At 50.2% G+C, this 27,234-nt stretch overlaps 2 protein-coding genes, 5 non-coding genes and 2 pseudogenes across 10 annotated transcripts; 6 read left to right on the top strand and 3 right to left on the bottom strand.

Moving 5' to 3' along the window:
• Positions 1–105: 105 nt before the first annotated feature.
• Positions 106–5,517, top strand: NOP56 (NOP56 ribonucleoprotein). Of its 2 annotated transcripts, XM_045885526.3 has the most exons (12): positions 106–159; positions 317–406; positions 779–893; positions 1,605–1,766; positions 1,914–2,112; positions 2,478–2,665; positions 2,742–2,893; positions 3,061–3,161; positions 3,518–3,666; positions 3,900–4,021; positions 4,209–4,346; positions 5,052–5,517. In XM_045885526.3, the coding sequence occupies exons 1-12, from the start codon at positions 157–159 to the stop codon at positions 5,424–5,426; spliced, it is 1,794 nt and encodes a 597-aa protein (XP_045741482.1). In that variant the 5' UTR covers positions 106–156; the 3' UTR covers positions 5,427–5,517. The 2 variants fall into 2 exon arrangements, with proteins under 2 accessions (XP_045741482.1, XP_064428990.1); XM_064572920.1 differs by lacking the exon at positions 4,209–4,346.
• On the top strand, positions 1,377–1,444 carry LOC123852230 (small nucleolar RNA SNORD110). The gene has a single exon (XR_006792837.1). It is a non-coding gene; the product is annotated as a small nucleolar RNA SNORD110 (small nucleolar RNA).
• Positions 2,226–2,356, top strand: LOC123852221 (small nucleolar RNA SNORA51). Its single transcript, XR_006792828.1, has one exon. It is a non-coding gene; the product is annotated as a small nucleolar RNA SNORA51 (small nucleolar RNA).
• Positions 3,224–3,309, top strand: LOC123852228 (small nucleolar RNA SNORD86). Its single transcript, XR_006792835.1, has one exon. It is a non-coding gene; the product is annotated as a small nucleolar RNA SNORD86 (small nucleolar RNA).
• On the top strand, positions 3,737–3,807 carry LOC123852208 (small nucleolar RNA SNORD56). The gene has a single exon (XR_006792816.1). It is a non-coding gene; the product is annotated as a small nucleolar RNA SNORD56 (small nucleolar RNA).
• LOC123852207 (small nucleolar RNA SNORD57) lies at positions 4,068–4,138 on the top strand. Its single transcript, XR_006792815.1, has one exon. It is a non-coding gene; the product is annotated as a small nucleolar RNA SNORD57 (small nucleolar RNA).
• On the bottom strand, positions 5,514–10,480 carry IDH3B (isocitrate dehydrogenase (NAD(+)) 3 non-catalytic subunit beta). Of its 3 annotated transcripts, XR_010405798.1 has the most exons (13): positions 10,401–10,480; positions 10,192–10,272; positions 9,985–10,083; positions 9,762–9,882; positions 8,033–8,093; positions 7,824–7,956; positions 7,586–7,719; positions 7,391–7,493; positions 7,148–7,294; positions 6,845–6,939; positions 6,658–6,718; positions 5,756–5,958; positions 5,514–5,640 (listed from the first exon to the last, which is right to left on the bottom strand). XR_010405798.1 is itself a non-coding variant. In XM_045885527.2 (12 exons), exons 1-12 carry the CDS (start codon positions 10,434–10,436, stop codon positions 5,872–5,874), a joined length of 1,158 nt encoding a protein of 385 aa, XP_045741483.1. In that variant the 5' UTR covers positions 10,437–10,480; the 3' UTR covers positions 5,514–5,871. The 3 variants fall into 3 exon arrangements, 2 of the variants coding, with proteins under 2 accessions (XP_045741483.1, XP_045741484.1); XM_045885527.2 differs by having other exon boundaries at positions 5,514–5,958; XM_045885528.2 differs by lacking the exon at positions 5,756–5,958.
• Positions 10,481–11,539: 1,059 nt separating this feature from the next.
• LOC123852075 (isoleucine--tRNA ligase, cytoplasmic-like) lies at positions 11,540–14,650 on the bottom strand (annotated as a pseudogene).
• Positions 14,651–14,661: 11 nt separating this feature from the next.
• Positions 14,662–15,691, bottom strand: LOC135361683 (isoleucine--tRNA ligase, cytoplasmic-like; annotated as a pseudogene).
• Between the last annotated feature and the right edge of the window lie 11,543 nt (positions 15,692–27,234).

Raw genomic sequence — 27,234 nt, 5'->3', positions numbered from 1 at the left:
GGGCGATACCACCGCGGCGGTCCCCTCCGGAGGCCCGCAAAGGTATCGTCCCCGGCCTCTGATTGGCCGGCGGCGCGGGGGGCGTGGCCTCCGGAGCCCGGTTCCGCGCGCCAGAGCCCGCTCGCCGCATTGCGAGCCGGGTCAGGAGCGGACGCCATGGTGAGGAGTGGTTGCGGGTGGGATGAAGGCCGAGGTTTGGGCCTGAGTGCGGGCGGGAGCCCTGGCCGGGGTTGGGGCCGGGGCCAGAGCCTGCCCTGGGAGCCGGGGCGGGCGAACGCGGGGACGGCGCTGATGCTTGCGCCCGGCTCTCTTCCAGGTGCTGCTGCACGTGCTGTTCGAGCACGCGGTCGGCTACGCGCTGCTGGCGCTGAAGGAGGTGGAGGAGATCAGCTTGCTGCTGCCGCAGGTGGGTGAAGGCGGCGGTGGGCTGGCCGGCTGCGCCGCAGCCCCTCGGGCCCCGGGGCCCCAGCATGCACCGCGCGCTCCCACGTGGCCGGCCGCGCACTGGGGGGTGCGCTGGGCCCGAAAGCTCCAGAGCCGGGGGGGTCCTTACCCGCGTTCGTGACTAGAGTCGCGTCGGGAGCATTTAGAAGTAAGCCCCCCGGACTCCTCTCCGTACGATGAAGCCGACCAGGATTTAGGGCCTGTCTATAATCGGCTCATTTATGAAGCGTGCGGTTGGTTCTCACCTACGACCAGGGCTGGGAACCGCTGCTTTACTGCGCCCTAGAGGCAAGAGCGAGGGAAGAAAACCACTCATGCTCTGTTCTCCTCCAAGGTAGAGGAGTGCGTGCTCAACCTGGGCAAGTTCCACAACATCGTTCGTCTCGTGGCCTTTTGTCCCTTTGCCTCGTCCCAGGTTGCCTTGGAAAATGCCAACGCTGTGTCCGAAGGTGAGTCGGCCACAACCGAGTATTTTAGGGAGATGAGCGGAGGTTTGGTTGTTGCTGATCTTATCCTCTGGGGGGGGGGGGGTTGTGATTGCATTGTCCTTTCCTTGGCTAATTTGTTGTAAGTCAGGTACGTGTTGGGCAGTATTTGGTGTGTACAGGATGTGGTTTAAAACAGAGCCCAAGGTCTGGGGAATATGGTATATACATGTTTAAAGTGCACAATCCAGGACTTAGGCTTTGTGGGTGGTAGATGATTCTTAAGTGCAATTTGGTAGGTGGTTCTTTGGTCATTGTTGAAGTTAATTGGAAAAGGCAATTTTGATACAGAAGAGCCAAGGAAAAAGGTTTGGCCCCAGGACGTGTAAATCAAATACTAAATACTTGTCTCCATAGTGCTCCTGGGTATGTTTAAGGTTTCAATTCTGTACTTCACACATGTGCTGTTGGACCAGAGTCCTGTTCCTTCCTTGGTTGATGCAGGCTTTGCAGTGATGACTTGAGTCTGTCAATCCCCTGAGTGCAATCACTGATGTCTCCATGTCGCTGAGCGAAGCCTGAAGCAAGGAAGGATGTAGGCATGCCATCTTAGCATGCTCTGTGGGACCAATGTGGGATCAGTTTGTCATGTAATCAGCGGTTAAGGGGACAGATCCCTTTTATGATTTAAGCATTCTTCAGCATGTTAGTGGGAGCTCTGTTCTTTGCCTTGAGGTGTTGTTCATGAGGACCTCCGCCTGCTCTTGGAGACTCACCTGCCATCCAAAAAGAAGAAAGTCCTCCTGGGGGTTGGAGACCCTAAGATCGGTGCTGCTATACAAGAGGAGTTAGGGTACAACTGCCAGACTGGAGGCGTGATAGCTGAGATCCTGCGAGGTGGGACCATCTATTAACAGTCTTGACATCTTTGACGGGGGATCTGGAAATTTAATCAGGGTGCTTAAGGTCACTTCTGGGAAGCAACCCATGGGTGCCGGAGCTGGTTTAGAGCCTTCTCTTGCTCACTGTCTTGCCCTCCTCCAGGGGTTCGTCTGCACTTCCACAACCTGGTGAAGGGTCTGACTGATCTGTCTGCTTGTAAAGCCCAGTTGGGGCTGGGACACAGCTATTCTCGTGCCAAAGTTAAATTTAATGTGAACCGGGTGGACAATATGATTATCCAGTCCATCAGCCTCCTGGACCAGCTGGATAAGGACATCAATACTTTCTCCATGCGTGTCAGGTAAAGTGCCCAAGTGACCCCTGAGAATGGGGTCTTTGGCCTGTGGTTTAGCGAATTTTGAATGCTGAAATCAGGACTAGCTCCTGTGGGTAGAACAATGTGGGGTGGGGCCAAGCCTCCCAGTGCTTACCACAGGCTGTGTTCTTACACTGACTGTACAGAAAGAGGAGGTAGAGTAAATCCACCCATATACACCCCAGCCCAGGCTCTTTGCCTGGTCTGTATTGTGAATGGGGGGACATGGAGTTGAGGTTTTGAATTGGACTTGATCCCTTTTCTCTGGGCAAAGAATAGATACGGAGAGGGCTGAGGCTGTAGCTTTGAGACCTAGCCACTGGGCAGGGAGTGATGGTGGCTCTTTGCAGGGAGTGGTATGGGTATCACTTTCCTGAGCTGGTGAAGATCATCAACGACAATGCTACTTACTGCCGCCTTGCTCAGTTCATTGGAAACCGAAGGGAGCTGAATGAAGAAAAGCTGGAGAAGCTGGAAGAGCTGACGATGGATGGGGCCAAGGCTAAGGCTATTCTGGATGCCTCGCGATCCTCCATGGGTCAGTACAGCCTAGTGGCCAAGACAGTTTGGGGCTGTGACTATCTGGCCCTGCATTCACACTGGGTGTCCCTTAGGCATGGACATATCGGCCATTGACTTGATAAACATCGAGAGCTTCTCCAGCCGTGTGGTGTCTTTGTCGGACTACCGCCAGAGCCTGCATACATACCTGCGGTCCAAGATGAGCCAAGTAGCCCCCAGCCTCTCGGCCCTAATTGGGGAAGCGGTGCGTCATGGGGGACACCAAACGGGGCTAAGGCGTGTGACAGCATAGGTCCATACTGCTGTATTTCCTGACCCACTTCCCCACTTGTACTTGATGGGGTGCAGCAGAATTGTGCAGTTGGTAGATGGGCAGTTGCAGCTTCTCCAATGCCTTGAATCCTTTTCCAGGTAGGTGCGCGTCTCATTGCTCATGCTGGGAGCCTCACCAACCTGGCCAAGTATCCAGCGTCCACAGTGCAGATCCTGGGGGCTGAAAAGGCCCTGTTCAGGTACCAGTGAGGGCACCTGCCCACACTCAGGTGCCACTTCTGGTGCCCACTGCTTGTTTGGGGATCACAGTGATGGCTGACCAGGGCTCCCTGACCCGTACAGACCTCTGCTATGGGGGTGATGGCCAGTCCTGGTGTCTGAGTGATTCCCAGGGCCCAGCAAAGGGACCAGATTTCCAGGTCAGCGACATTGGATGCCTTCCCTCTGCCTCTGGGAGCTGTGGGTTGGCATGAGGTGGGGTCAGCAGCCTGCGGCTCACTCTGGACAGAGGGTACAGGGGAGGGGAGGAGCTGCCTTGGCTAGTAGGGTTGAAATTTCTGATCTTAAAACTCCCCACTAAATATTCTTCTCCCAGAGCCCTGAAGACAAGGGGTAACACCCCAAAATATGGACTCATTTTCCACTCCACCTTCATTGGCCGAGCAGCTGCCAAGAACAAAGGCCGCATCTCCCGCTACCTGGCAAACAAATGCAGTATTGCCTCACGAATTGATTGCTTCTCTGGTATGGGTGGGGGGGGGCTTGGAGGAGAAAGGGGCTCGGGGGGGAGGGAAGGCTAACTACCTAGCAGCTTCTACAATGATGGCAGTATTTTTCGTCAACAGCAGTTCACCTAGTGAGTGTTGATACTTTGGGTCTGAGTGAAGCTGAGGGTAGAGGGAAAACGGGCTGGGGAGTAGCTGGCCCTGGAGGGCCTGACAGGCTTTGTTTATCCACACATACACACACACATCTAGAGGTACCCACAAGTGTATTTGGGGAGAAGCTTCGAGAGCAAGTTGAGGAGCGGCTGTCCTTCTACGAGACCGGAGAGATTCCACGAAAGAATCTGGATGTCATGAAGGAGGCAATGGTTCAGGTCAGTTGGGGCTTTGCTGGGTGGGGGGAGGACCAGAGCTGGCTGTTGGAGGTGATGAACTGGCTTAGCCTGACCCTGTAGAATGGAGGTGAAAAACTGATTTAATGAGCCTGATCCGATGAAGCCAGAAGGGAGGGCTGGACAGCCTGAAGTCTTCAGGGCCTCTTGAGCACCTTTCTTTGGCCAGGCAGAGGAAGCGGCTGCTGAGATGGCTAGGAAGCTGGAGAAGCAGGAGAAGAAACGCTTGAAGAAGGAGAAGAAACGGCTGGCTGCCCTGGCCCTCGCATCTTCAGAAAACAGCAGTAGTACCCCGGAGGAGTGTGAGGTCAGTAGGCAGACCAGCTGTTGGCCCAGGGTGAAGACCCTGGATGTAGGATTCTCAGCAGCAGAACAAAGGATGTGCTACCTCAAGCCATGGTCTTGAGTCCAGGCTTTTGGACTGAAATAAGGACCTGAAACATCTCAACTACCTCTTGATTCTATAGGAAGGAGATAGGTGCTGAGAGAACTGGCTCAGGAGCTCAGAGAGCTGGTTGTAGCACACCGGGTCCCTGGGCAAGTGTTCTGTCCTTGGCTGCCTCCCAGGAGTCCTCAACCGGGGGTAGTGTAAATCCCTGTTCTGCGCGTTCTCAGCCTGTGTCCGGAGGCGGTGGCGTTTCCTAGTGGGGCTTGGGGCAGGGAGGTCTCCATGATGCTACCTCGGGGTTCTCCCCCATTCCCTTGGATTTTCATGGAGTGCCCAGTTTGTCAAGTAGTTTCTCAGGGTCCCCTTTGCAACATGGCATGATGGTTCTATTGTGGGGTCTCTATAAGCTATTTCATAGGCTTAGATAACACATTCTCCCTTTCTAAGTGGGAGTCACCTTTGGGGTGGATTTCCAGTGTGTTAAAAACCATCCCAGAAACACTGGGCAATTTTCACATCATTTCTACTGCTTTCAGCCCCAACTACTTAGTTGCTAGAATTTTAATAGAGGTGTGTGTGTGTTCATACAATGGATGAGGGTTTCATGCCCATTTCATTCTTTAGGAGATAAGTGAAAGACCCAAAAAGAAGAAAAAGCAAAAGGCCCAGGAGATTCCACAGGAGAATGGAATGGAAGACCCATCTGTCCCTGTCTCCAAACCCAAGAAAAAGAAATCTTTTTCCAAGGAGGAGCTGGTTAGTAGTGATCTTGAAGAGAGAGCTGCCAATGTAAGTCTTCCCAAGAGGAAGAAATCTGCCCCCAAAGAGGAACCAGTTACTGATGCTGAAGAGGCAGCAAATAGGAGCATCCCCAAGAAAAAGAGGAAATTCTCTTCGAAGGAGGAGCCACTCAGCAGTGGACCTGAAGAGGCTGCTGGCGGCAAGAGCAGCAGTTCCAAGAAAAAGAAAAAGCTCCAGAAGCTATCCCAGGAAGATTAGAATGGACGTTTACCTGGTGGGGGGCATAACCCACATGACCTTTCCCAGCCCATCCCTTATATCCCAATAAAAACAACTTCACAAGAGTCAATATATATGTGTTTTATTTGACACCTTACATGGGCATGGGTGGGACCTATTGAGGCAGAGCACCAATGACCGCCTCAGTGAAGTCTTGGCAGGTGGCATAGCCACCCATGTCAGAAGTTCGAACCTGTAGGGGAGAACTGCCATCATCCCTGTGGCCGAGGCCCCATCCCTAACCTCTCCCCCACCCCCCACCCCCACCTGATAACACCATTCCCTAAGGAAGCCAGCCCCAGGACAACCTAGGCTCTGCCCAGATGATTATGGTCTAAAGGTTTAAGAACTCTTCTCTGGTCCACTGTACTGAAGGGAGGTGTAGGTAGTATGGTCCTTGTGAGGTTGGAGGGACTAAAGGGGCCTAGCCCCCATGGGGGTGCAGGTGGCCGATGACAGACTTGATGAAGTCGGTTGTGGTGCTGTAGCCGCCCATGTCTCGAGTCCGCACCTACAGCCACCACCGGCAAGAGCCGTGGGGAAGAAGAGAAGAGAGCCCATGAAGGGGGGATAGGGCAATGTGATGGAAATGGAATCCAAGAAAGGATGGCAAGGCCAGGAAGAAGACGCAATGCAGCAGAGTCGCAAGGAGGTGGCCGGGTATGCGAGAGCGTGGGCCCATCTGCTCCCAGCTGAGGGTCAGAACCACTCTCAGAGCTATGCTGTGGCCTGGGCAGGATGGGAGGGAGGCTGAGCATGAAGTGAGATGGGAAATGCAAATCAGACAGGATGAGGATGCCTTGGAGGAAATCAGACCAGGTGGGAGGAGAGGAGGCCAGGGAACGCAGACGAGGATGGGCTCCCAGGTGTGGAGAAGGTGACACCTGTGCCGCGTCCTGCCTGCTATCTCCCTCTACTCCTCCATGTCCCGTGCGCTCTCCCCAGAAAAAGAGCCCCAAGTGCTGCATTAAGATGGCCATAAAAGAGCCAATGGATGGAGCAGGAAAGAGGGAATAGCAGACGGGAACCAAGAGGCAAATGAGAGCCAGAGGATGAAACAGCCAGGAGAAGGGAGGTGAAGAACAGCCCTGAGAGCCACAGGGGAAGATCAGAGAGAAGATGTTCTGGGGACCTGGAGGAAAGGAGGCCCCAATTCAGTTCCCCAAAGAGGAGTGCCAAGGCCCTGAAACCCACAGCCTTTCTAACTCACCTTGCCAACTTTGATCACCTTCTTCACCGCATCTGCAATCATGTTGGAGTGATACTCGAGACTGTCAAATGTGGACAGGAAGGAACTGAGATTCTCCCCACATCATTCCCAATTTCCTCAGCTGTGCTCCCCCTTAAAACACCCCGCCTCCAGCCCCAGCCCACCATGACCTACTTGAGATACCTACTTGAGATGCCGCAGCATGTTGGAAGCTGAAAGCAGCATGGCTGTGGGGTTGGCTATGTTCCTACCCACTGCCTGGGCAAATGGGTGCCGGGCCCCCTGTGAAGAGAGGGCACACTAGAGTCACTGGGGGCAGACATTATGCAGAGGCTGGGGGCAGGGAAGGGCATTCGGGAAGAGAGATCGGGCCAGGGACACTGAGAAAAGACATGGGGGAGGGGGACACATTTGGAGGTAGCTATCAAGGGACCTCAAGTCAGAAGACAGGCATGCAGAGAGGGCCGGGGGGAGAGGGGACCTCACTCACCGTCTCAAAGACTGCATACTCTGCACTATAGCTCTCACCGGGGACCACACCAGCTCCCCCAACCAAGCCAGCAGCCAGATTGTCAATAATGTTCCCGTAGAGATTGGGCATCACCAGCACATCAAACTGGTAAGGATTCTGGACCAGCTAGGAGGCAAAATGTGGGCATGTACAAGAGAAGTTAGTTCTGCTTCCTTGCCCATCCCTGACACCATGAGAGCAGAGACATGGGGAGGACACTACCTGCATGCAGCAATTGTCTATGATCATTGTCTCAAACTTGATTTTGGGGTACAATTCAGCAACTTCCTCACAGCATTGCAGGAACAACCCATCCCCAAGTTTCCTGTCCGTGGGCCAAAGGGAACAAATTCAGTCAAGAGAGTGCAAAGGGCTACCTTCCCAGGAGCCTACCCCATGCAAAGCCATGTCCCTCACATGATGTTGGCCTTGTGGACAGCCGTGACCTTGCCCCGCCCCTTCTTGGTGGCATAGTCAAAGGCAAATTTTGCAATCCGCTGAGATTTGGTTCGAGTGACAATCTTCAAGCACTCAATCACACCCCTTGCACTCTGGGTAAGAAGAGAGAAGCAGGCTGGTGACCCTGGAAAGAAGGGAAGGAGCTATGCCGTTCTCCCACCTTCACCCCTGGCCTCCCCAGTTTCTAGGGCCTCACCTCATGTTCCAATGAGCTGTATTCCCCTTCTGTCTGCTCTCGAATGATCACCAGATCTAGATTGTTGTGTCGAGTCTTGTACCCAGGAAGTGATTTCACATGGACGACATTGGCAAACAAGTCCAACTTACGCCTGGGGGTGGGGCAGAGCCATGAGCACCATGCCTGGTGTTCCAGGACTCCTCTGACCCATGGCCCCCACCACCTACCTCAGCCGCATATCGTAGGAGGCTAGCTCCCCCTTATACTCCATCGGGGTATGGATCTTTCCTGCATAAACAAAGGGGTCAGGGTCGGGCACAGGCCAAGCCCAAGGGAACCCAGATCAGTGTCTGATCCTCTCAGTAACATGATGTAACCCAGACTCTCATCTCCCACTCCCAAACCTGTGACTTTTAAGTGCCTCTGGAGGCAAAGAAAAATGCAGTTAAAACCAGTGTTTTATTTTTAGCCACCATATTTAATTTACGTTGAAACTTCAAAATGATCTAAAAGGACAGAAAATGTTTTCGTGTGATCAAAGAGCCTGGGTTTAATAGGCTGAGAAACAATGCTAAGAGATCTATGGCCTTTCTTGATGTTTCTATGACTACCTACTTGACATTTTTTTCAACCAATACTTACTGAATATTGACCACACGTCAGGCACTAGGGATATCAACCAAAAAACACAATACACAATTCCTGTCTTCAAGGGGCAAACAACACATCGGGGAAGACAAATAATATGAAATACATGATAAATACCATGGGCGAGGTATTAACGCCGTGCATAGGAGCCCAGAACAGAAATTCCCTCCGGTCACATCACGAAATGACACACGACAGCGGGCATTTTGGCCAAGCCTTAGGTCAAGTGAGTACAGTACGTTGACTAGTGACCCCAAAATGCTGCGTCCATGCCCTAACCCCCAGAACCTGTAAATGTGACCTTATTTGGGAAAAGAGTGTTTGTAGACATAATTAAGGATCTTGAAATGAAATCATCTTGAATTAGGGTGGGCCCTAAATCCAATGACAAGTCCTTCTACAGGAAAAGAAAGAGAAACAGATACACAGACACAGAGCGGAAAAGCCATATGAAGACTGAGGCAGAGATTGTAGAGATTGTTGCAGATTGTTGCATCTACGAGCCAAGGAACACCAAGGAACACCAGCAGCCACCAGTAGATGGTAGAAGCCAGGAAGCATTCTCCCTTAAGCCTTCAGAGGAAGCCCTTCCAACACCTTAATTTTGGGATTCTGGCCTCCAGAACTGTGAGAACAGATTTGTTATTTCAGGCCACTAGCTTTGAGGTAATTTGTACAGCAGCCCTAGGAAACTATAATACAGTAACTGAGAACTGGTCTAACATGTAGCATCAAAGGAAGAACATTCTGGGCAGACGTAAGTCAAGATAGTACATGTATCTGGAAACTAACGGTCCAATGTGACCAAAGCACAGAACAAGTGTTAGGGAAATAAAAGCCGAAGAGCTGAGAGTCAGCTTATGAAGAACTTACTTTCCTATGCTAAGGCTGGGCCTGACAAAATCATGATTGTCTTTCCAAAAGAAAAGATGCAGAAGATGGATTGTAGGGGCAGAACAGGAAGCCCCCCCCCACCGCAAAAAAAAATCTAATGAGATTAAAGCAGAGAAGCAAAGGGGAAGACAGAAGAAAAGAGGCAGCTACAAGTGGCATTCTAGAAACACAATTAACAAGATTTGATGACCCATGATGTAGCCCCAACAGACTTCAAACCCTTAAAGCCTTCCTGCCGAGACAGCTCACGTGATCTCTCAACTCCTGAGTTAACAGAAGAAACAAATGGCCACAAAATAGTGATGGGAGCTTGGGGGACGTAATGTGTTAGTATGTGCGGAAAGAAGCTTAAAGAACATTTGCTCATGTGATTTTAAAGGGCACACGGGTGGAGTAGCAAGGGGACACACATACCAATGATGGCCACCTTGTTCTCCTTCATGGAACTCAACACCTGCTCCAGCTTCTCCTCAGATGCCATATTCTGCACCTCGCTCAGGTGATGCTCCTGGAACTCCACTGGGACAGAGGCAGCCTTCAGGGGCACGTCCCAAAAATCTCTGGGTCAGGATCGACTAAATCCGGACTTTCCAACCCACCCCAGAGTCCGGCTGGCTGATCCCCCCAGGGCACTCACCTTGAACACCTCCTTGACAGCGTGCATCAGTTCAGGCCCCACGCCGTCTCCTGGGAGCATAGTCACTGGAAAGGCTCCCTCCACCCTCGTGTCCTCAGCCTGGAAGCGGTGCCATCAGAGCTAGAGCTGGGGCGGGAGCACAGATTCCCAGGGAGAGGGAATGAGGGGACAGGGGAGTGGGCGGACCGGAGTCGAACCTGCCCTTACCTGGCTCCGCGGGGCGGCGTGCGCCACGGCCGAGGTACACAGACTCCTCCATGCCCCGGGGTTCGGGGCGGCGACCAGCGCCTGCGACACAGACGCACACGCCCGTGAGGTCGGGTATGCGAGTCCCAGACCCCGAACACTGCAGTGAACCCGGTACAAACCCGCCGCTCCCTCGCACGCCCCCGGCCCGACCCGACCCCGGGCCTCACTCGGGTCAAGCAGCGGACACCTATGCGAGCTGCCATGTTCTCAGTAGGAAGTCCTGGCGGAAGTGACGCCGGAAGCCGGCGTGGCCCGGCACCCCGACTTCCGGTCCGCGGAATACAAAAGTGTGTGGCAGTGGGCGGTTCTCTCTTCCTCGGACCAACGCCAGCTGTCCTCTCCTGGGTCTCTTGCTCGTTCCTCGTCTTCTGCTTATCCTTTGCCCTGGAGCCTGACGGGCCACACAACGGCTTTGTCTGTTGCTTTGTTGTAAGTCTCCGTATTTATGTTGAAACTAACGCTAAAGAAGAATATGAGATCTCATAGTATCCCTATGAGCTTGGTGAGCTTTCCTGGCCTTCCCAGTCGCCAGGAAGGCATCTCTCACTGATACTGCTTGAGGATGGGGAAGTCTAGTCAGGACCCTTGAAAAGTTTCTCAGTCTCTTGGGCAGGGGAGGGACTGTTTAACTGTTAAACAATCTGTTTAATTGTGAAGGAGCATATAGTGTGAGGCTGAGTGACTTGAATGTCAGTTTCCTAGGCCTACAGATCCTCGAGTACGGGGGTCTTAACCTGGGGTCCACAGAGCCTACAGGTGTCCATGAATACAAATCAGTATCATGAACTTGGATGGGGAAAATCCAAAAATCACATCTTTTTTTTTTTTTTTAAGGTTTTATTTATTTATTTGAGAGAGAGAGAGCATGAGAGGGGGAGGGTCAGAGGGAGAAGCAGACTCCCTGCCGAGCAGGGAGCCCGATGCGGGACTCGATCCCGGGACTCCAGGATCATGACCTGAGCCGAAGGCAGTCGCTTAACCAACTGAGCCACCCAGGCGCCTTCACATCTTTTATTCTTACCTCCAACTGAAATTTAGCATTTCCTTTCATCATGAAAGGTAGAATGAAATTGTCGTGCTACCTGTAGTACCCTTGACTTTGTCAGAAATAGAAATTACGTTTCATTCCACATTTCACTTAGGCCCTGCATGGCCTAAACTTCCTGGCATCTCTCTGGCTCTTGGAGGCTCCATTTGTCCACAGACAATGCACCAGAGAAGCGGGTAGCTGTGAGCAGTTAACAGCTAACACCCGAAGTGAGGAACCGGCTGCACCAGCTGGCAGAGCATCTGAACAAGGCAGCTACTACCCTGTGGAGGTGAGAATGAACATGGTTCTCTGGGACATGATGAGAGCAGGCATGTTTGAGGAGTTGATGTACAGTGAGGAGTGGTGAGTAAGATTGGTGCAAGTCTCAGGACTGAAAGAAAGAGAGGAGGGGTTTATGAGCAATACCGAGGACCCTGTTGGGATGGTGATGTGAATTTATCATGGTATGGTACAACTGTGTGTGATTTCTTAGAGAAAGCTAACTCTTGGACTCATCCAGAAATACTATTTTGTCGGGCTCCCTGCTCAGTGGGGAGCCTGCTTCTGCCTCTCTGTCTGCTGCTCCCCCCAACTTGTGCGCTCTCTCTCTGCTGTCTTTCTCTCTCAAATAAATAAAATATAAAAAAAGAAAGAAAAGAAAAAGAAAGAGAGAGAAAGAAAGAAAAGACAAGACAAGAAAAGAAAACATCTGTGTTTGGACCCAACTGCCGGAGCTTTAATGTAACAATCTGGGATGGGGCCCAGATACTGGTGTTCTTCAGAAGCTCCCTGGATGATTCTAAAAATGGACCAGAGTTGAGAACCAGTGGCTTACATTAATCATGACCCTTCACTTGGGGTTGGGCAGGTATCTCAGTTAGGATTAGATTCAGGTGCAGGGAACAATGAGCAACATAACCATGGCCCAAATAAGGGAGGGGTTTATTTCTGGCTCCCATAAAAGTTCAATAATAGTTGGATCAGGGCAGGGTCAGCCCCCTGCAGTGTCAAAGGCTCAGATGCCTTATGTTGTTGCCATTCCTTGCAAGGCCTCCATTCCCGAGTTCATTCAGGTATGTGCCAGGGTAAGGCTGCCTGAACCACATGGATAATGAACGTTAGAAGTCTGCTGTTGGCTGGAACACAGAAACATACATCTTCATGTTCAAAGTCTCCGTGGGGATTTCTTAATAATTTCATCTGTGAGTCTCATTCAGCAACAGCTTTAGTGGGTGCCTGGGTGGCTCAGTTGGTTAAGCGACTGCCTTCGGCTCAGGTCATGATCCTGGAGTCCAGGGATCGAGTCCCGCATCAGGCTCCCTGCTCAGCAGGGTGTCTGCTTCTCCCTCTGACCCTCCCCCTCTCATGTACTCTGTCTCTCTCTCTCTCTCTCTCTCTCTCTCAAATAAATAAATAAAATCTTAAAAAAAAAAAAAAAAAACAGCTTTAGCTTCCTGCTCTGAAGGCCAAACGCCTTGGCTGCTCCAACAGAAGACCTTGGCGGGCGAGTCAACTCTACCCAAGTGGGGTTTCCAGTAGGAGGGTACCCACTGTTCCTATTAAACACTCTTGCGGGCCTGTTGAGGAGCTGCATGTTGATGCACTTGCAGAGATCAGTGCCTGGCTGTCCACCACAGCGCCGACAGACCCTGCTCCCATCCTAAGGGTTTTTCCAGTGAGACTCAATAAGTTGGTTTGGTTTCATATTTCTGTTTCACCATGGAAGACAGCCAGCTCTGTATTTTTTACACCAGAAATACCAGTAACAACACTTCAGCTTTAAAAAGTGTAATCTACTCTTTACTTTTGGATTTTCTGGAAGCAATCCTCCCATCTTGCTTACTGCCCCTTGTACAAATGTTAAGATCGACATACCTACAAGCAGGGCCAGGTAGGGATGATCCTCTGGTGAGTGTAATTTCCAGTTCAGACCCCTTTAACTGTGTTTGTTTAAATATTTATTTATTTATTTGAGAGAGAGAGAGAGTGCAAGCAGGGGGAGGAACAGAGGGAGAGGGACAAGCAGACTATCTGCACTTAGCATGGAGCCTGATGCAGGGCTTGATCCCATGACCCTGAGATCTTGACCTGAGCCAAAATTAAGAGTTGCATGCTCAGCCAACTGAGCCACCTAAGTGCTCCTAATTTTTTCTTCTTGAGTAAGGGCTTTATTTGATGTTGGAACTGGATATGGTTTCAAGGAAGCCTTTATGGTGGCAAGTATGAACTCCATGTGGCTTTCGATAACATTCAGGTACTTCCCTTCAGACTTTGCTTCATAATAAACTATTATTTCATCAGTTACAACCAGATTGCACTTTTTGTGAAGTTTCTGGGTGTGAGCTACTCCTTCATCCATATAAGAGAACTAAAACCTGAGTATCCGAGTATGCTTCAAACTGGATCATCCCTCCTGTTGTCTGATCAAAGGTGTACATGAGACGAATGTCCTCTTCATGCAGTTCATGCCTTCTGCAACAATGGTCCCCCTTTCCTGGAAGCGCTCCAGCTCCTCATCCCTCAGCTGCTTGATGGACACATCACAGCCTTCAAGTGTCCCTTCAGAGGCTTCCCCAGGACCGTGGGATCAGGATCTGCCCTTAGGTGAATGCCACATGTGTATTTTGTCTGTAGATAGCATCACTTTTCAAACACTCAATTCCTCAGTGATAGACTTCTCCAAAGACTTGATCTCAGTAAGAGCTTCTGGATCCTGACGGATAACCATAATTTCTTTCAAAGGATACTTTATCAGAATGCTTTTGGAGTCTCAAATCACTCACCTACGTTCAATCACAGACCATCCAAGACACTGCACATTCCATTTTCTTGTCAATCAGCTCCTCTCAAACATGGGGCAGCGTGAGGTAGTGGATGCTGAGTGTGTCTGTGTCCTGGGCAGAAATAGGGTCAGTCAGCATCTTTAGATCCTGGTACATCAATTCAGTAGGGAAAGTGTATAGGGGGCCATAAGTCTGCACAGGGAAGGAAGGACACTAACAAGGTCTCCAGGGCCGTAACATAGTCCTCCACCCTTTCATCTTCTCCGGTTCCTCCTGACATACCAGTTGGTCAGGACATCCATGAACTTGATCAGGCAAAGCACCACATATAGAACCTGTAAGCTGTCATTTCGGTCTCAAAGAACCCAACAAGTGACTGCACGAAGGACAGGACCCACCAGTCTGTGATGTTAGCACTTTCTTAAACCATGTTCTCACTGTAGAAGAATTCCATGTCTTCCGTCTTCTGCAACTTCAGGACGTTCCAGATGAAGGAGCAAAAGGCATTGTACCAAGAGAGCCACACATCCTTCAAGACATCACGCACATCCTCCTTCTTAAGGCAGAGGTTTTTTGCTCTCACCACAGGCGAGTTAATCAGATATAATCAGAAGGATCTTAAACATCCTTGTATTTCTGGTGAGATTCAAAGTTGGAAAGTGGAGTGTTGCATGCAGTAGAGAAGGGTATAACTTTCATACCTCTGTCCACAAGACCTTTATTGTAGAATTGTTTGAAGACCCAACAGACAAATTCCATGAATTGTGGGTACAGACTGTTGTAGTCATTGTCAAGGTCAATCCACTGGACAACTCTTCTAACAGTGGACTTCCACTCAGTACAATATCTTATCACAAATTGCTTGGCACTGGGACTGAGCCTGGGTGGCTCAGTCATTAAGTGTCTGCCTTTGGCTCAGGTCATGATCCTGGGGTCCTGGGATCAAGTCCCATGTCGGACTCCTTGCTCAGTGGGGAGCCTGCTTCTCCCTCGGCCAGATGCTCCCCCTGTTTGTGCTCTCTCTCTCTGACAAATAAATAAATAAATAAAATCTTAAAAAAAAAAAAATTGCTTGGCACTGATGGTTATGCTCTACAATCCCCATTTTGGCTACATCCTCTGGTCCTCTGGTTCCCAGTGTCTTTTTTTTTTTAAGATTTTATTTATTTATTTGACAGAGAGAGACACGGCAAGAGAAGGAACACAAGCAGGGGGAGTGGGAGAGGGAGAAGCAGGCTTCCCAAGGAGCAGGGAACCTGATGTGGGACTCGATCCCAGGACCCCGGAACCACGACCCGAGCCGAAGGCAGACGCTCAACCGACTGAGCCACCCAGGTGCCCCTCCCAGTGTCTTATCAATATCATGTTCCACGGGTAAGCCATGACAATCCCATCCAAATGTTCTGTCAGCATGAGACCCACTCTGGTGAGCATATCTGGTAACTATATCTTTAACTGTCCCTGCAAGTGTATGTCCATAGTGAGGCAGTCCAGTTGCAAAAGGAGGCCCATCATAAAATGGAGATTTGGGTCCATTGTTTGATTGCTTTAAGCATTCCTGCAAACAATTAAATTCAGACTAGAACTGCAAGATTTCCTCTTCTTCAGCAGGAAAACTCATGTTTTCTGGAACTTGCTGAACCATGTTGTTGCTGAGGGGCCCCCAGGCCAGGGCACCACAGAAAGAGCCACGTCCACATCACTGCCAGGGGTCCTGAGGTGATATATTCTCCAGTATTTCTGCTAATGCTATTATGGTTTTATATGTTTATATGGTTAATATGGTTCAGATTTTATCTGAAATGTGGTTTTGTAAAAGGTGAAAGATAAATACCTAACTTTATTTTTTCCAAAAATGTTAGCTAATTGCCTTGGTATCATTTATTATCTTTTCTCCCAGATAAGAAATTCTACCTTTATCAAATGCTAAATTTGCACTTATATATTAGATCAAACCATGTGCAATTGTTGATCTCTATCACCTCCCTCAGCTTTCTCAATTATCCCAGTCACTACTAGATGTCATATTATATATTTGTTTGTTCACTTGTCTCTGTCTCTCACTTGAATGTAAGTTCAGTGAAGGCTAGAATTTTGTTATTTTTGTCACCTTCTGGCTCATAGGTATCTGCTCATTGAAATAATGAAATTTATCCCTGAGTCTGTTATTATACATTGATGAGCTTTATAATGCTGGGCCATCCTTATATGTTAGAAAAGCAGGCTTGGTTATGATATAGTATTCTTTAAGTATATGGCTCTATTTGCTCTGCTAACCTCTATTTAAGTCTTTTGCGCCTGTGATCCTTAGAGAGCTCTTTTCCTTGTTTCTGCTCCCATCAACCAGTCTGGGCATCAGGACTGAGAAGAAGGGCTTTTAAAAAAGAGACAGGTGGGGTGCCTGGGTGGCTCAGTCAGGTAAGCATCCGACTTTTGATTTCAGCTTGGGTTGTGACCTCAGGCTAGTGGGATGGAGCCCCGAGTTGGGCTCCATGCTTGGAGGGGAGTCTGCTTGAGGTTCTCTCTGTCCCTCTCCCTATGCCCCTCCCCTATGCCTCTCTGTCTCTCAAATAAATAAGTAAATCTTTTTAAAAAATTAAAAAGAGACCGGCATGGCCTGGAAGTGGACACAGGGTAGGAGCTATTGGGAGAGCTTGGAGTGTCCCTGCACATTCTTTCTGGGTATGCCAAGAATGTGAGGTCCCTAACTGTTCTTTGTGCCATTTCTCAGGCTTGTGCTTGCAGAGCAGCTTTGAGGAATGTAGTAATATCTCCCTCCAGGACAAAGAGCAGGCTTGCTTACTTTCTGCTATAAAAGAAGTGGGTTCCCCAGGCTCAGTTGTCCTCAGATGCAACACAAACCTATTGCATGCACAGCATCCACCAAGGCCCCCGACATTGCCCCTGTGGGACTTGGGGGGAAAGGGAGGCAATGTAAACATTCTGTTTATGCTGTTTGCTGTGCCAAGAGTAATAAAGTCCTTAGTCTTTGGCCAGGGGTCTCATCTTGGCCAGCCTCCATGAAACAGTAAGAGGCCAATTAATCACTGATCATCAGTATAAATTCAAATTCCAGACCCTGACAGTTTTGGCAGTGAGGATGGGATGCTAACAGAGACATGGCCTTTCTGGAACAGGAAGGACCCTGTGGACCTGGCATATGTTAGTGAATCATCTTCCCGAAATGGTGGGCGGCAGGGTGAGGGGGGCTCGAGTGAGGATCTCACAGTGGCCTACCTGTTACTGAGACAAAGCACGGAGAGGTAGGAAGGTAGGATTGAAACAAGCCCCCGGAATGGTGCTTTGGTTCCCCCTTACTCTCATCCGTGCAGGAGGTGGATGGGACATTATGACAGTGGGACAACAATATGGATGTGGCTGCTGAATCAAAGGACTCCAAAAGCTGAAATAACTGGTATCAGTCAGTATGTTTGAAATAGAACTTTAGGTGAACCAAAAGCTTTACAAATGTATTTGGGTGAGCCCCGCCGGTGGCCATTCAAACCCAAAGTGACCAAAAAACTTTGCTTGCTGTCACAGACCTGCTCTGTCCCTCTGTGTGCCCAATCCCTCTCTTCCCTCAGCTGCTTTGATGAGAGAGTGGAGTATGCTGGGAACTTCATGGAGGGAAGGGCCTCAAACGTTTGTAGCTCTATAGGACCCAAGCACCCATGTCACCACCTTACCATGTACTGTGGATAGATGCAGCCGGGGTGGCTGAAGGCACTAAGGAATGCAGTGTGGAACAGGGGTAAAATGACCCCAGGCTCAGGTGCTCCCTGGACTGACACTAGAGGTACACGGGGGAGGGGGCAGTGGTATGTCAACTCTAAAGCCGGAAGCCAAGAGAAAATAAAAGCCTGCCAGCTGCACCCACTGCTGCCCCATGGGCTAGCCTCCCCTGCCCTCCAGCACTCTCTGCTCTCCTCCGCACCCCTGCCCCCCAGAAACCCCCCAACCTTCCCACTCCTCTGCCTTGGAATAGCATGATCTCCAGACACCTGGGTGGCTCAGGCGGTTAAGTGTCTGCCTTCAGCTCAGGTCATGATCCCAGGGTCCTGGAATCAAGTCCTGCATTGGGGGGGGGGGGTAGTCCTTGCTCAGCAGGGAGCTTGCCTCTCCCTCTGCCTGCCACTCCCCCTGCTTGTGCTCTCTCGTGCTCTCTCTCTCTGACAAATAAATAAAATCCTAAAAAAAAAAAAAGGAATAGCATGATCTATCTCCTGCAGCTGTTGCGACAACTCCGAGTGCCACACACTAAACTCCTTGGTCTGTTTTTCCATAAGGTAAAAAAAATCACCAGATTTCAACTGCTGGGCTCTGAGCAACGTTTGCAGTAGGGAAGGGAGATTAAAGCAGTCCTATAGCTGGGACCTTTGGGCCAATTCAGTGTTCTGCGTTGGGGGTGCCACGGCTGAAAATGTAATTGGTATTGATGCTTGTACAGGCTTGTGCTGGGAGTGCTCCTACTTGTCAGCACACTTGCCCATTCGGAAGCTGCTGCTTGTGCACAAGTGATTCCTGAGCACTTGGAACGGTCTGGAACAAACTGTAGGCTTCCAAGAGGAGAAAGGTGAACCGGGAAAAATAGCCTCTATGGCTGCAATTACGCAGAGGCCATTTTTCCCAGCACAACAGCGCCACCAGCCGGCCACAGTCAAGAAGTACTTTTTTTTTTTTTTTTTTTTTAACGAACCTACTACTTTGTTACTGACCCATACACGTCCTGTAACTTTCCACCTGACGTCCCTCGTTTTGGGGTAGGTCAACTTGGATTTAGTGGCTATCAAGAGAAGAGAATAAAAGGCCTTCACAGTCAAATGTAAATGCTTTATTCAAGAGCGCAGCTGGCCCGTCCCGGACATAATCTGAATTGTACATGAAAGGGTGGTGGCAATCCCTTTGGGGAGAACTCCCTTCCTCACTTCATCACCTGAAGCATCACCTGCTAGCTCAATGTGGCCCTCAATTCACAGAAAGTCCCCCCAAGTGCCTGCCTGGTTCACTGGTGGTTTGGTTACCCTGACACCTGATGATGTCCACACTCAACCTCCGCACCAGCGAAGCAGAATCAAAATAGCCATGTTCATTCTGCTCGATGTGCAGAACTCAAGGCAGTGGTGATAGCTCTAGCCGATACTTCGCTGATGAAATGGGGCCCATGTTTACTGCCTTTTGTGTTGTTGTCAATGACCTAGCTGTCCTGTTGGCGAGACTGGCAAATCAAAGACATTTTTCTTGGGAGCTGCAAACCGTGGAAACAGATCTGCCAATCAGACACCCTGGGTCATTCATGGAGATGCCCATGGTAAGGACCCTTCTCTAGTACGACCTTCTGGATTCAGGCTGCCCACCCAGCCTGCACTGGCCATAGAGCCGGCACCGCTGCCTGGATCCATCACTGCACTAGGCATGGCAACACATGCACCATTGTGGACAGCGCACAAAGTAAAGAACTATGTGTTTCTGATCAGAAGCCACCACTACATCTCAAACTTGAAATGCCCCCCAGAAGTTGGGCTGTCTCACGGTAAAGAAGCCACATCGCCTGGGGCATTGCTCCTGTCTGCTCCTAGATGACTGACTACCTCAGACCTTTGACCCCCTCTCTGGACGATCACTGGCGCCTCACTGCTGTGGGTCCATTTTCAGGTGATCGTGTTCCTCCCTACTCTGATCAGGAGACTGGCCACACCGCTGTGGCCCTCGTAACTAAGCCATGTCAAGTTTTGGCTTTTCACACCATCTACAGTCTGACAACGATGCACCCTTTGTTGCGAAAGCCACCCAACAAGGAGCCAGTAGTCAAGGTATTTGATGGCCATGCCATGCTCCCCACCATCTGCAGGCATTCCATATTATCAGGCATTGGAATGGCCACCTCAAAAATAAACTCAAAAGCTACCTCCCTCATCTCCTTTTGGTCCACACACCTCAGTGAGACAGTGTGGCCACTGAGCACAGTTGTCCCCAGGCAAGAATCATCTCTCAGCCATTTCTTCCATAATGATCAGGACAAAAGGGATGGGTTATATAGACCTTTTCTGAAGATTTGGGATTCTGACTACTCCTGGGCATAGTGCTCCCTTTTGTCGCCCAGCATCAACCCCAGGCCAGCCTAGCTGCTACAGCCTCTGGTTGTCAGCCTGGCAGAAGGGGGTGGGGGATTCAAACTTCATTCTGGTTTAGCCACCTGGACTCTCCTGATGGATTTACCTGATCCTAGGTCATAAAGGTAATGACCACTTGATTGAGTGCACTGCTTGCCAAGTCCCCCTACGCTGGCCCACAGAGGCCAAGGTGGGGGGTATAAGGGGTGTCTGCACATTTTGTGCCACTCACACCTGGCCCCGCCAGATAACAGTCAGGGTGTGAGTAGGGAAAGACTGGAGAAAAGGTGAAGTGCTCGCTACTGAAATGGGACACACTGCTCCCACAGGTATGGAGGCCTGGTGGCACCTTAGATGCCAGGAGGTGCAGGGAGGGAGGGGTGAATGCCGTTCTCTTTGTCCCCCCCCCCCCCAATCCAGCACTGCAGCCTAGCAAAACCATCACCTGGTTTATACGAGTTAAGTTTCAGCTGGCAGCCTGACCCCTTCTGGGTTTGTCGTCCTGTCCACATGCTATGGAAACAGCAGACTCACATCTTCCGTGGCTGGTCCTGGACTATTCAGTTGTGCCCTTTGCCACCAACGGCAGCTCCGGAATATGGAACCTCCCGTCCCCTGACCTTGTACAAACACCCCATCCAACACAACATTGTTGCAGTCTGACTGGTACAAATGCATATATTTTGCCTGTCACCCAAGTGGTCTTGGTTCATATATGGTAACCGAGGCTGCACCTATTTGGTGACATTGCCCATGTGGCTTAACCAAACCTGTGTAATGGTGATACAAATCAGAATTCACCACAAATCTTGAACTGGAGTAACGTGTGACTCTTCGAGGCATATGTTTGTATGTGGGCCATGGAATGTCTCTCCATTAGGGATGGGGATTACTTTTTGGCCCATCTACTACCTCCTATAATTATTGGCAGTGACATAAAAAATCAGGAGATTAGTCTAAAACTCACTTGTGAGAACTGTAATGGATTATAACCTGGGTTTAGACTATATCCCGACCTTCTGAAATTAGACCTACTGATCCCCTTGGGACTCATTCACTGGTGACTGAGTCTGGGACCCTAGGTGGCAAGGTTGAAGCCAATACTTTAGGTTGGCCTCATCTTGATGCTTCAAGTTCTATAGATAGTAGACTCAATTAAGTTCCACATGAGACAGATTGAGCGGATTTGGTCCCAGTCTCTGTTGATCAGATTAATCAGTGTGACGGATAGAGTGGCATATTCATGTGAATATTCAAGTCAGCCAAGAGTCTGCATGGCCAGTTGTTGGGAGAGGCAAACCACATCAGCCCTCTGCATCACTGTACATTTGTACTGGGCATGCCAGGAATATAGGGTCCTGACCACTCTGCCTGGGGTATTTCTCAGGGTTGTGCATACAGCAAGCAACCTTGAGGTTGCCTCAAGGACAAAGAGCTTGCTTATTGATTTCTACAGAAGAGGCGGCTTCCCCAGTCTCATGTTGATGCAACACAAACCCACTGAGTGCACAGCACCCAGAGGGCTCCCCCGTGTGGCCCCTGTAGGACTCGGAGGGCAAGGGAACTGATGCAAACATGATCGCTACTTGCTGTGCTGTGAGTAATAAAGTTCTTTGTCTCTGATCCAGGAATTGTATGTCTTCAGCCAGCATCCATTAACAGGTTAACATTAACGTCCAGTAACAGGTTAACTTAGTAGCTTGAAAGTAGGGCAAGTTCAAATTCCAAATACTTATATGTAGTGCAGTGAAAGAGAATAAATGGTCAGTGCTAGAAAGGGTCTTAGGAGAAGGGCTGTCCTTGGGTGTTAGCGCAGTCTGCTCGGGCTGCCAGGACAAAATGCCATGGCCGAGGGGCTTATGTCACAGACAGTTATGGTCCTACGTGCTGGAGGCTGGGAAGTCCAAGCTCAAGGTGCTAGCCGATTCATTTCCTGGTGAGGACTCTCTTCTTGGCCTGCAGCTGGCCACCTTCTCACTCTGTCCTCACATGGTAGGGGGAGAGCTTTCCCTTCCTCTCCTCCCAAGGGCACCAACCCTGTGGGATTAGGGCCGCATCCTCATGATGTCATTTAACCTTCACCACCTCCTCACAGGCCCTGTCTCCAAATACAGTCACATTGGGGGTTAGAGCTTCAGCAGAGGAATTTCAGGGGGACATGAATATTCAGTCCATAACCAGTGTCATTCAGGTGTCAGTTAAGACTAGAGAAGAGAGAAGCATTTAAAGAAATGTGGAGAATATGAGGAAGTGGACTAATTATGGAGAAGGGTATGGCCGATGTTTTGGGAGGTGAGGAAGTGGTGGAGGATGAGTCAGGGCCAAAGAGAAGCAGTGCATCATGGGACTAAGTCTGTGGCCAGGAGGGCCAACCTGTGGAATCCAGAGTTTCATAGATGAGTGACAGAAACAGGCATGAGAAGCATGAAAACAAACACTTTTATTGAGTTAAAGTTATTAAAAGTCAGTACTAGGAATACTACACAGAAATGGGAAAATTCTTACACATGACAACAGGGATAAACTCTCACAGATCTAACGAGGAGTAAAAGCCAGATACAAAAAACTCCATAGTGCATGATACCATTTAGACGAACTCCCAGGATGGAGAAAATTCGTTTACGGTGCTCAAAGTCAGGAGAGGGGCATGCACTGATAGGGAGGAGGTACCAGAGAGGCTGCTGGGATGTGGCCAAGGGCTTGTATCTTAATCCAGGCAGGGGTTACATGGGTATATATGTGCAAAAACTTCATCAAGGTATACATGTGAAATTACAGCATTATAGCATAATTTTTAAAAATCAACATTTTTTTGAAAAACTAAAAAAAAAAAAAAAGTTGGGCATTGGGCCAAACTGATCATCCACATACATTTCACCCAACCTGAAGTAATCTCGCCAGTAAAAAGAACTGCCCACATGCAGTCTGACCCAGAATAAGGGGCCCCTTGGTCCATCCCTCTTGTTCAAGTAGGGGGGACTTCTATCGCAAGGCCCGCACCAGGGCGCGCTAGGTTCAGCTTTACTGTGCACATCTCTTCCCCACACGTCCAGTCACATCATGTTACTAGCTTGAAATGAGCCGTAGCGGAAATATACCTCATGAAAATCAGGTTTATTTTTTGAGAGGTGGTTGTTAAACACTTAACCGTCACATCAATGGACCCCCGGCACCCCAGGTTTACCCAGGAAGTAAATGAAGCTGAGGATAATTAGGCAAGAATATTTAATTATATGAACTATAGTAAGTAGGCAATAATATTGCCTACTTGAGTCTCCAGACCCCAAGTCCTTTTCACCATGTGGTGCATTCCAAGACCTGGTTCCAACGAGCCAATTGGCCATTGAAGGTTTAAAAAGAGAGGCCTTGAGGCTTTCTACCCCAGGAGTGGGTCTGGGTGACAGGGCAGAGCAGCGCTGGGTGACAGATGGTAGGTGTGCTAAGCTCATCCATTTGGGGCACCCTGTGGGACCCCCACATACCTAATTAGTCATGAGTTCCTGACTTCTACCTCCCAGACAAATATTCATTACACAAGTATTTGTGTGCCAGGCACTGTTCTGAACACTAGGGACACCAAAGAAGAGACAAAAATTCCCATCAGCAAGAGCTACGGGGTCGGTAAGTGACAGCCCTTTTCCATGAAAACATCTCCCTCTTCTGTTCCTCTCATTCCCCCTTGACCTGCCTTAGTTTAGTCTTTATTATCTTTTACCTGAATGGTTCCTACCAAACAAGATTGAGGTTCAGGGGAGCCTGAAGCTCATACAACCAGAAGAGGTATGGCTCTTTCAGAAGAAAAAGACAAACTTTTGAATACAAAACTATATACAACCATGGGAACACATTGCAAGGAGCTTTCAAAGGGCCTTGGAAGGGGTCTGTGTGGATAAGGGTCCCTGAAGCTTAAGCCTCCTGGAGAACTGGCCTTTGCCAGGCCCTCTCCCCACCTCACCCAGAACAAAGTGAAAAACAGGCCCCTCCCACCCTCCTCCACTCCCCTCGCCCCCATGCTACCCTTACTTCAGACATGATGGCTTCCTTTCCCACTGAGCGTCCCCACGTCATCAGAAAAGGAATTTGATCTTGCCCCACAAATAAATATATATATATCATATTTACATGCTTTTCTTCCTGATTTTCTTTTTTTTTTTTTTAAGATTTTATTTATTTATTTGAGAGAGAGAGAATGAGAGACAGAGAGCACGAGAGGGAAGAGGGCAGAGGGAGAAGCAGACCCCCCGCCGAGCAGGGAGCCTGATGTGGGACTCAATGCGGGACTCAATGCGGGACTCAATGCGGGACTCAATGCGGGACTCAATGCGGGACTCGATCCCGGGACTCCAGGATCATGACCTGAGCCAAAGGCAGTTGCTTAACCAACTGAGCCACCCAGGCGCCCTCTTCCTGATTTCCCACCACTGCCTGTGGATAGCTGACGAGCAGCCCTCCAGGGACAGTCTTGAATGCTGCTGCATTGGCTTGGAAATCTGCAGGTCCCGGGCCCTCTCTGAAAGCTACTGGGTGAGCAAAGGGGCCAGCCTACTGCACACATTGCTGTACCAGGTAAAACAGTTCCTTCCTCTTCCTCAGTGAGGATGAGACTGGTTGTCTTTGAGATGGTTTGTGATTGGTAGGGGTGTGGACATCAGGAAAATGGAGGGGACGTGCAGTCTTTCTTCCAGCCTAGAAACTGGAGATGCGAGCTCAACTCTTCTGCCAAATTGTTGACTCCCATTGTGTATTATTCAAGACTGAGGAACCCAGCCTGGATTCGGGAGTGGAAGGGACCCCAAGGCGAGACTAACACTTGTAGTGTGGGTCTTTCCCCCAACAACAGGGGAAGTCAACAGGGAGGAAGGCTGAGAGCTGGGGCATACCCACCCAGAAACCTTCTGAGATGGCCCCGGGCATTTTTGTTTTCCTCATGGAACATGTGAACAACCGTATTTAGTGGATGCTTTAATATTTTTATTCTGTCTACGTGTTAACACCTATCAAGAGAACTTGACCTTGAAGTGGATCCAAGTAACTGATACGCTGGGACCTCCAGGGGGCGCTATGGCCCAACACACAGCCTGGCCAGGAGCCTTCTGCCTAATGCACCACCTTAGATCTGTTTTCTGCCGTGTTGCATCCCCATTTGGAGAGAGAGAGAGAGTGAGTGAGTTCTGCTGGTTTTAAAAATACTGTTTGGGGGCACCTGGGTGGCTCAGTCGATTAAGCATCTGCCTTCAGCTCAGGTCATGATCTCAGGGCCCTGAGATGGAGCCCCGCATGGAGCCCCTCATCCGGCTCCTTGCTTGGTGAGGAGCCTGTTTCTCCCTCTCCTTCTGCTGTTCCCCCTGCTTGTGCGCTCTCTCTCGCTCACTCTCTCTCTCTCAAATAAATAAATAAAATCTTTAAAATTCTGTTTTAAGGCCCAGGCCTCCAGGAAAGATGGCATGTTCCTCCGCATCACCTACGATGCTCCAGGTACTAAAAGCTTCCACCCTGAAGCACGTACAGCAAACCCACTCACTGAGCTCCACTGGCCTTTACATATGCTGTCTTGGTCTCAGGCTCAGGCCCTTCTTCCTTGCTGGCCCCAGTACTTGCCCCTGCATCTCTAAGAGCCCAGGCCACTCACTCTGGATGACACGGAGTGTTCACAAGTCTCTCACCGCCACACAAAACATAAAAACACACCTGGAGTTCCAAGAAACAGATTTGCTGGATCTAAAGCAGAGATACTTAGCTCCAACCACAAGGACTGACTCAGAAGTTGCTCCCTGGCCTTCTACACGCTGGCCCAATTGATGCCCTCATCACCCAGAGGGCTTGCCCCCTCCTGGTTCAGCGGCTCTAACCCAGAAAGCCTTTCTCTGGGGCTGCAGGCCCTAGGAAGCCACAAACACCATCCTGGTTGGTTTCTTTCTAGTCCATGTGGTTATTACAGAATAGAAACCCAAACAAGTCAGGATTCCCTTCAAACTGGCCTTATTCGCTCAGTGCCACTAAGTCCCCTTTCTGCCCGAGGTTAACCCTGAGCAACTAGACCCCAAGTCTACTTGGGGAAGAGTCTTCTAGAACCACGAAGATCTGCAACAGCAAAGCCCTTCCACCATCATGAAAAGGAATGTGGGCCCTGCAGCCTCCCGGAGAAGAAAGGTGGGGCAATGGTGAGGGCACCGCCCCCGGAGGGACCAGCCAGATGAAAGGCCTGGGGGTGGCAGTGGCCACCTGTGTTTGGGAAAGAGTAAGATCTTCGGCGTCGGGCAAGGGACTCGCATAGAAAGAGAATGGAGGGAAGACTGGCAAGAGACATGTGGATCAGGCATCAAAGGGCTTAGACTGTCCCTAAACTGAGTCCCTAAATGTCTACTTGAGGAGCCACTAGAGACATTTGGAAGTTTCTAAGCAAGTGACAGCAGGAGGATGGAGGGTGATTGGGGCAGGCAGCTGGGGGCAGGGAGATAGTATCAGAGATGAACCCCTGGCCCCAAGCCTGATGGGCATCAGGAGAAGGTGCCCTGGACAGACAAGGAAGGGGGTAGGAGGAAGAGCTAGTTTGCAGAGACCAAGCAGCCTCATTCCTGGCCCAGGACAGGGACCCTCCATGGAGGCAGGGGCTCCCCTCATCCCCGAGAGTCGAGGCCAGCTCTGTGCTCACCAGCTGATGTCCAGGACTGGGAGAAGCAGGATGGAGGCCCACACTAGGAGATCGTATCCCCGGGATGGCCTCTGAGGCTGTGGACGAGCGGAGAAGGAAGACCGAAACAAGGCCCAGCAGCCTGGGGCACTCACAGGGGCAAGAGAGGCAGAGAGCTCTAGTCCTCAGGATGGCTCTCCCTGGGGTGTGTGTGGGAGAAGGAGGGTTGGAGAGCCCAGGGCTACAGGGAGTCAGAGGGCCTGAGGCCTGAGGGAAGGGCACACAGTGGCAGAGTTGGAAGGGAGCCAGACCACTAGGGCTTCGGGAGTGGCTTTCTGGGGGCTGGCAAGGCATCCTTGGTGGAGTGCTCCTGGGGACTCTCAGGAACAGGAGAGGCACATGTTGGAGGAGGAGGCGGGGACAAGGGGAGGGTTCTTTTAAGAATGG

This window comes from Mirounga angustirostris, unplaced genomic scaffold (assembly GCF_029215605.1).
Source record: "Mirounga angustirostris isolate CCGP_5_RB_7025 unplaced genomic scaffold, mMirAng1.0.hap1 SCAF_10, whole genome shotgun sequence".
In the NCBI taxonomy this organism is placed as follows: domain Eukaryota; kingdom Metazoa; phylum Chordata; class Mammalia; order Carnivora; family Phocidae; genus Mirounga; species Mirounga angustirostris.
This window is presented reverse-complemented; position numbering and strand designations above follow the sequence as displayed.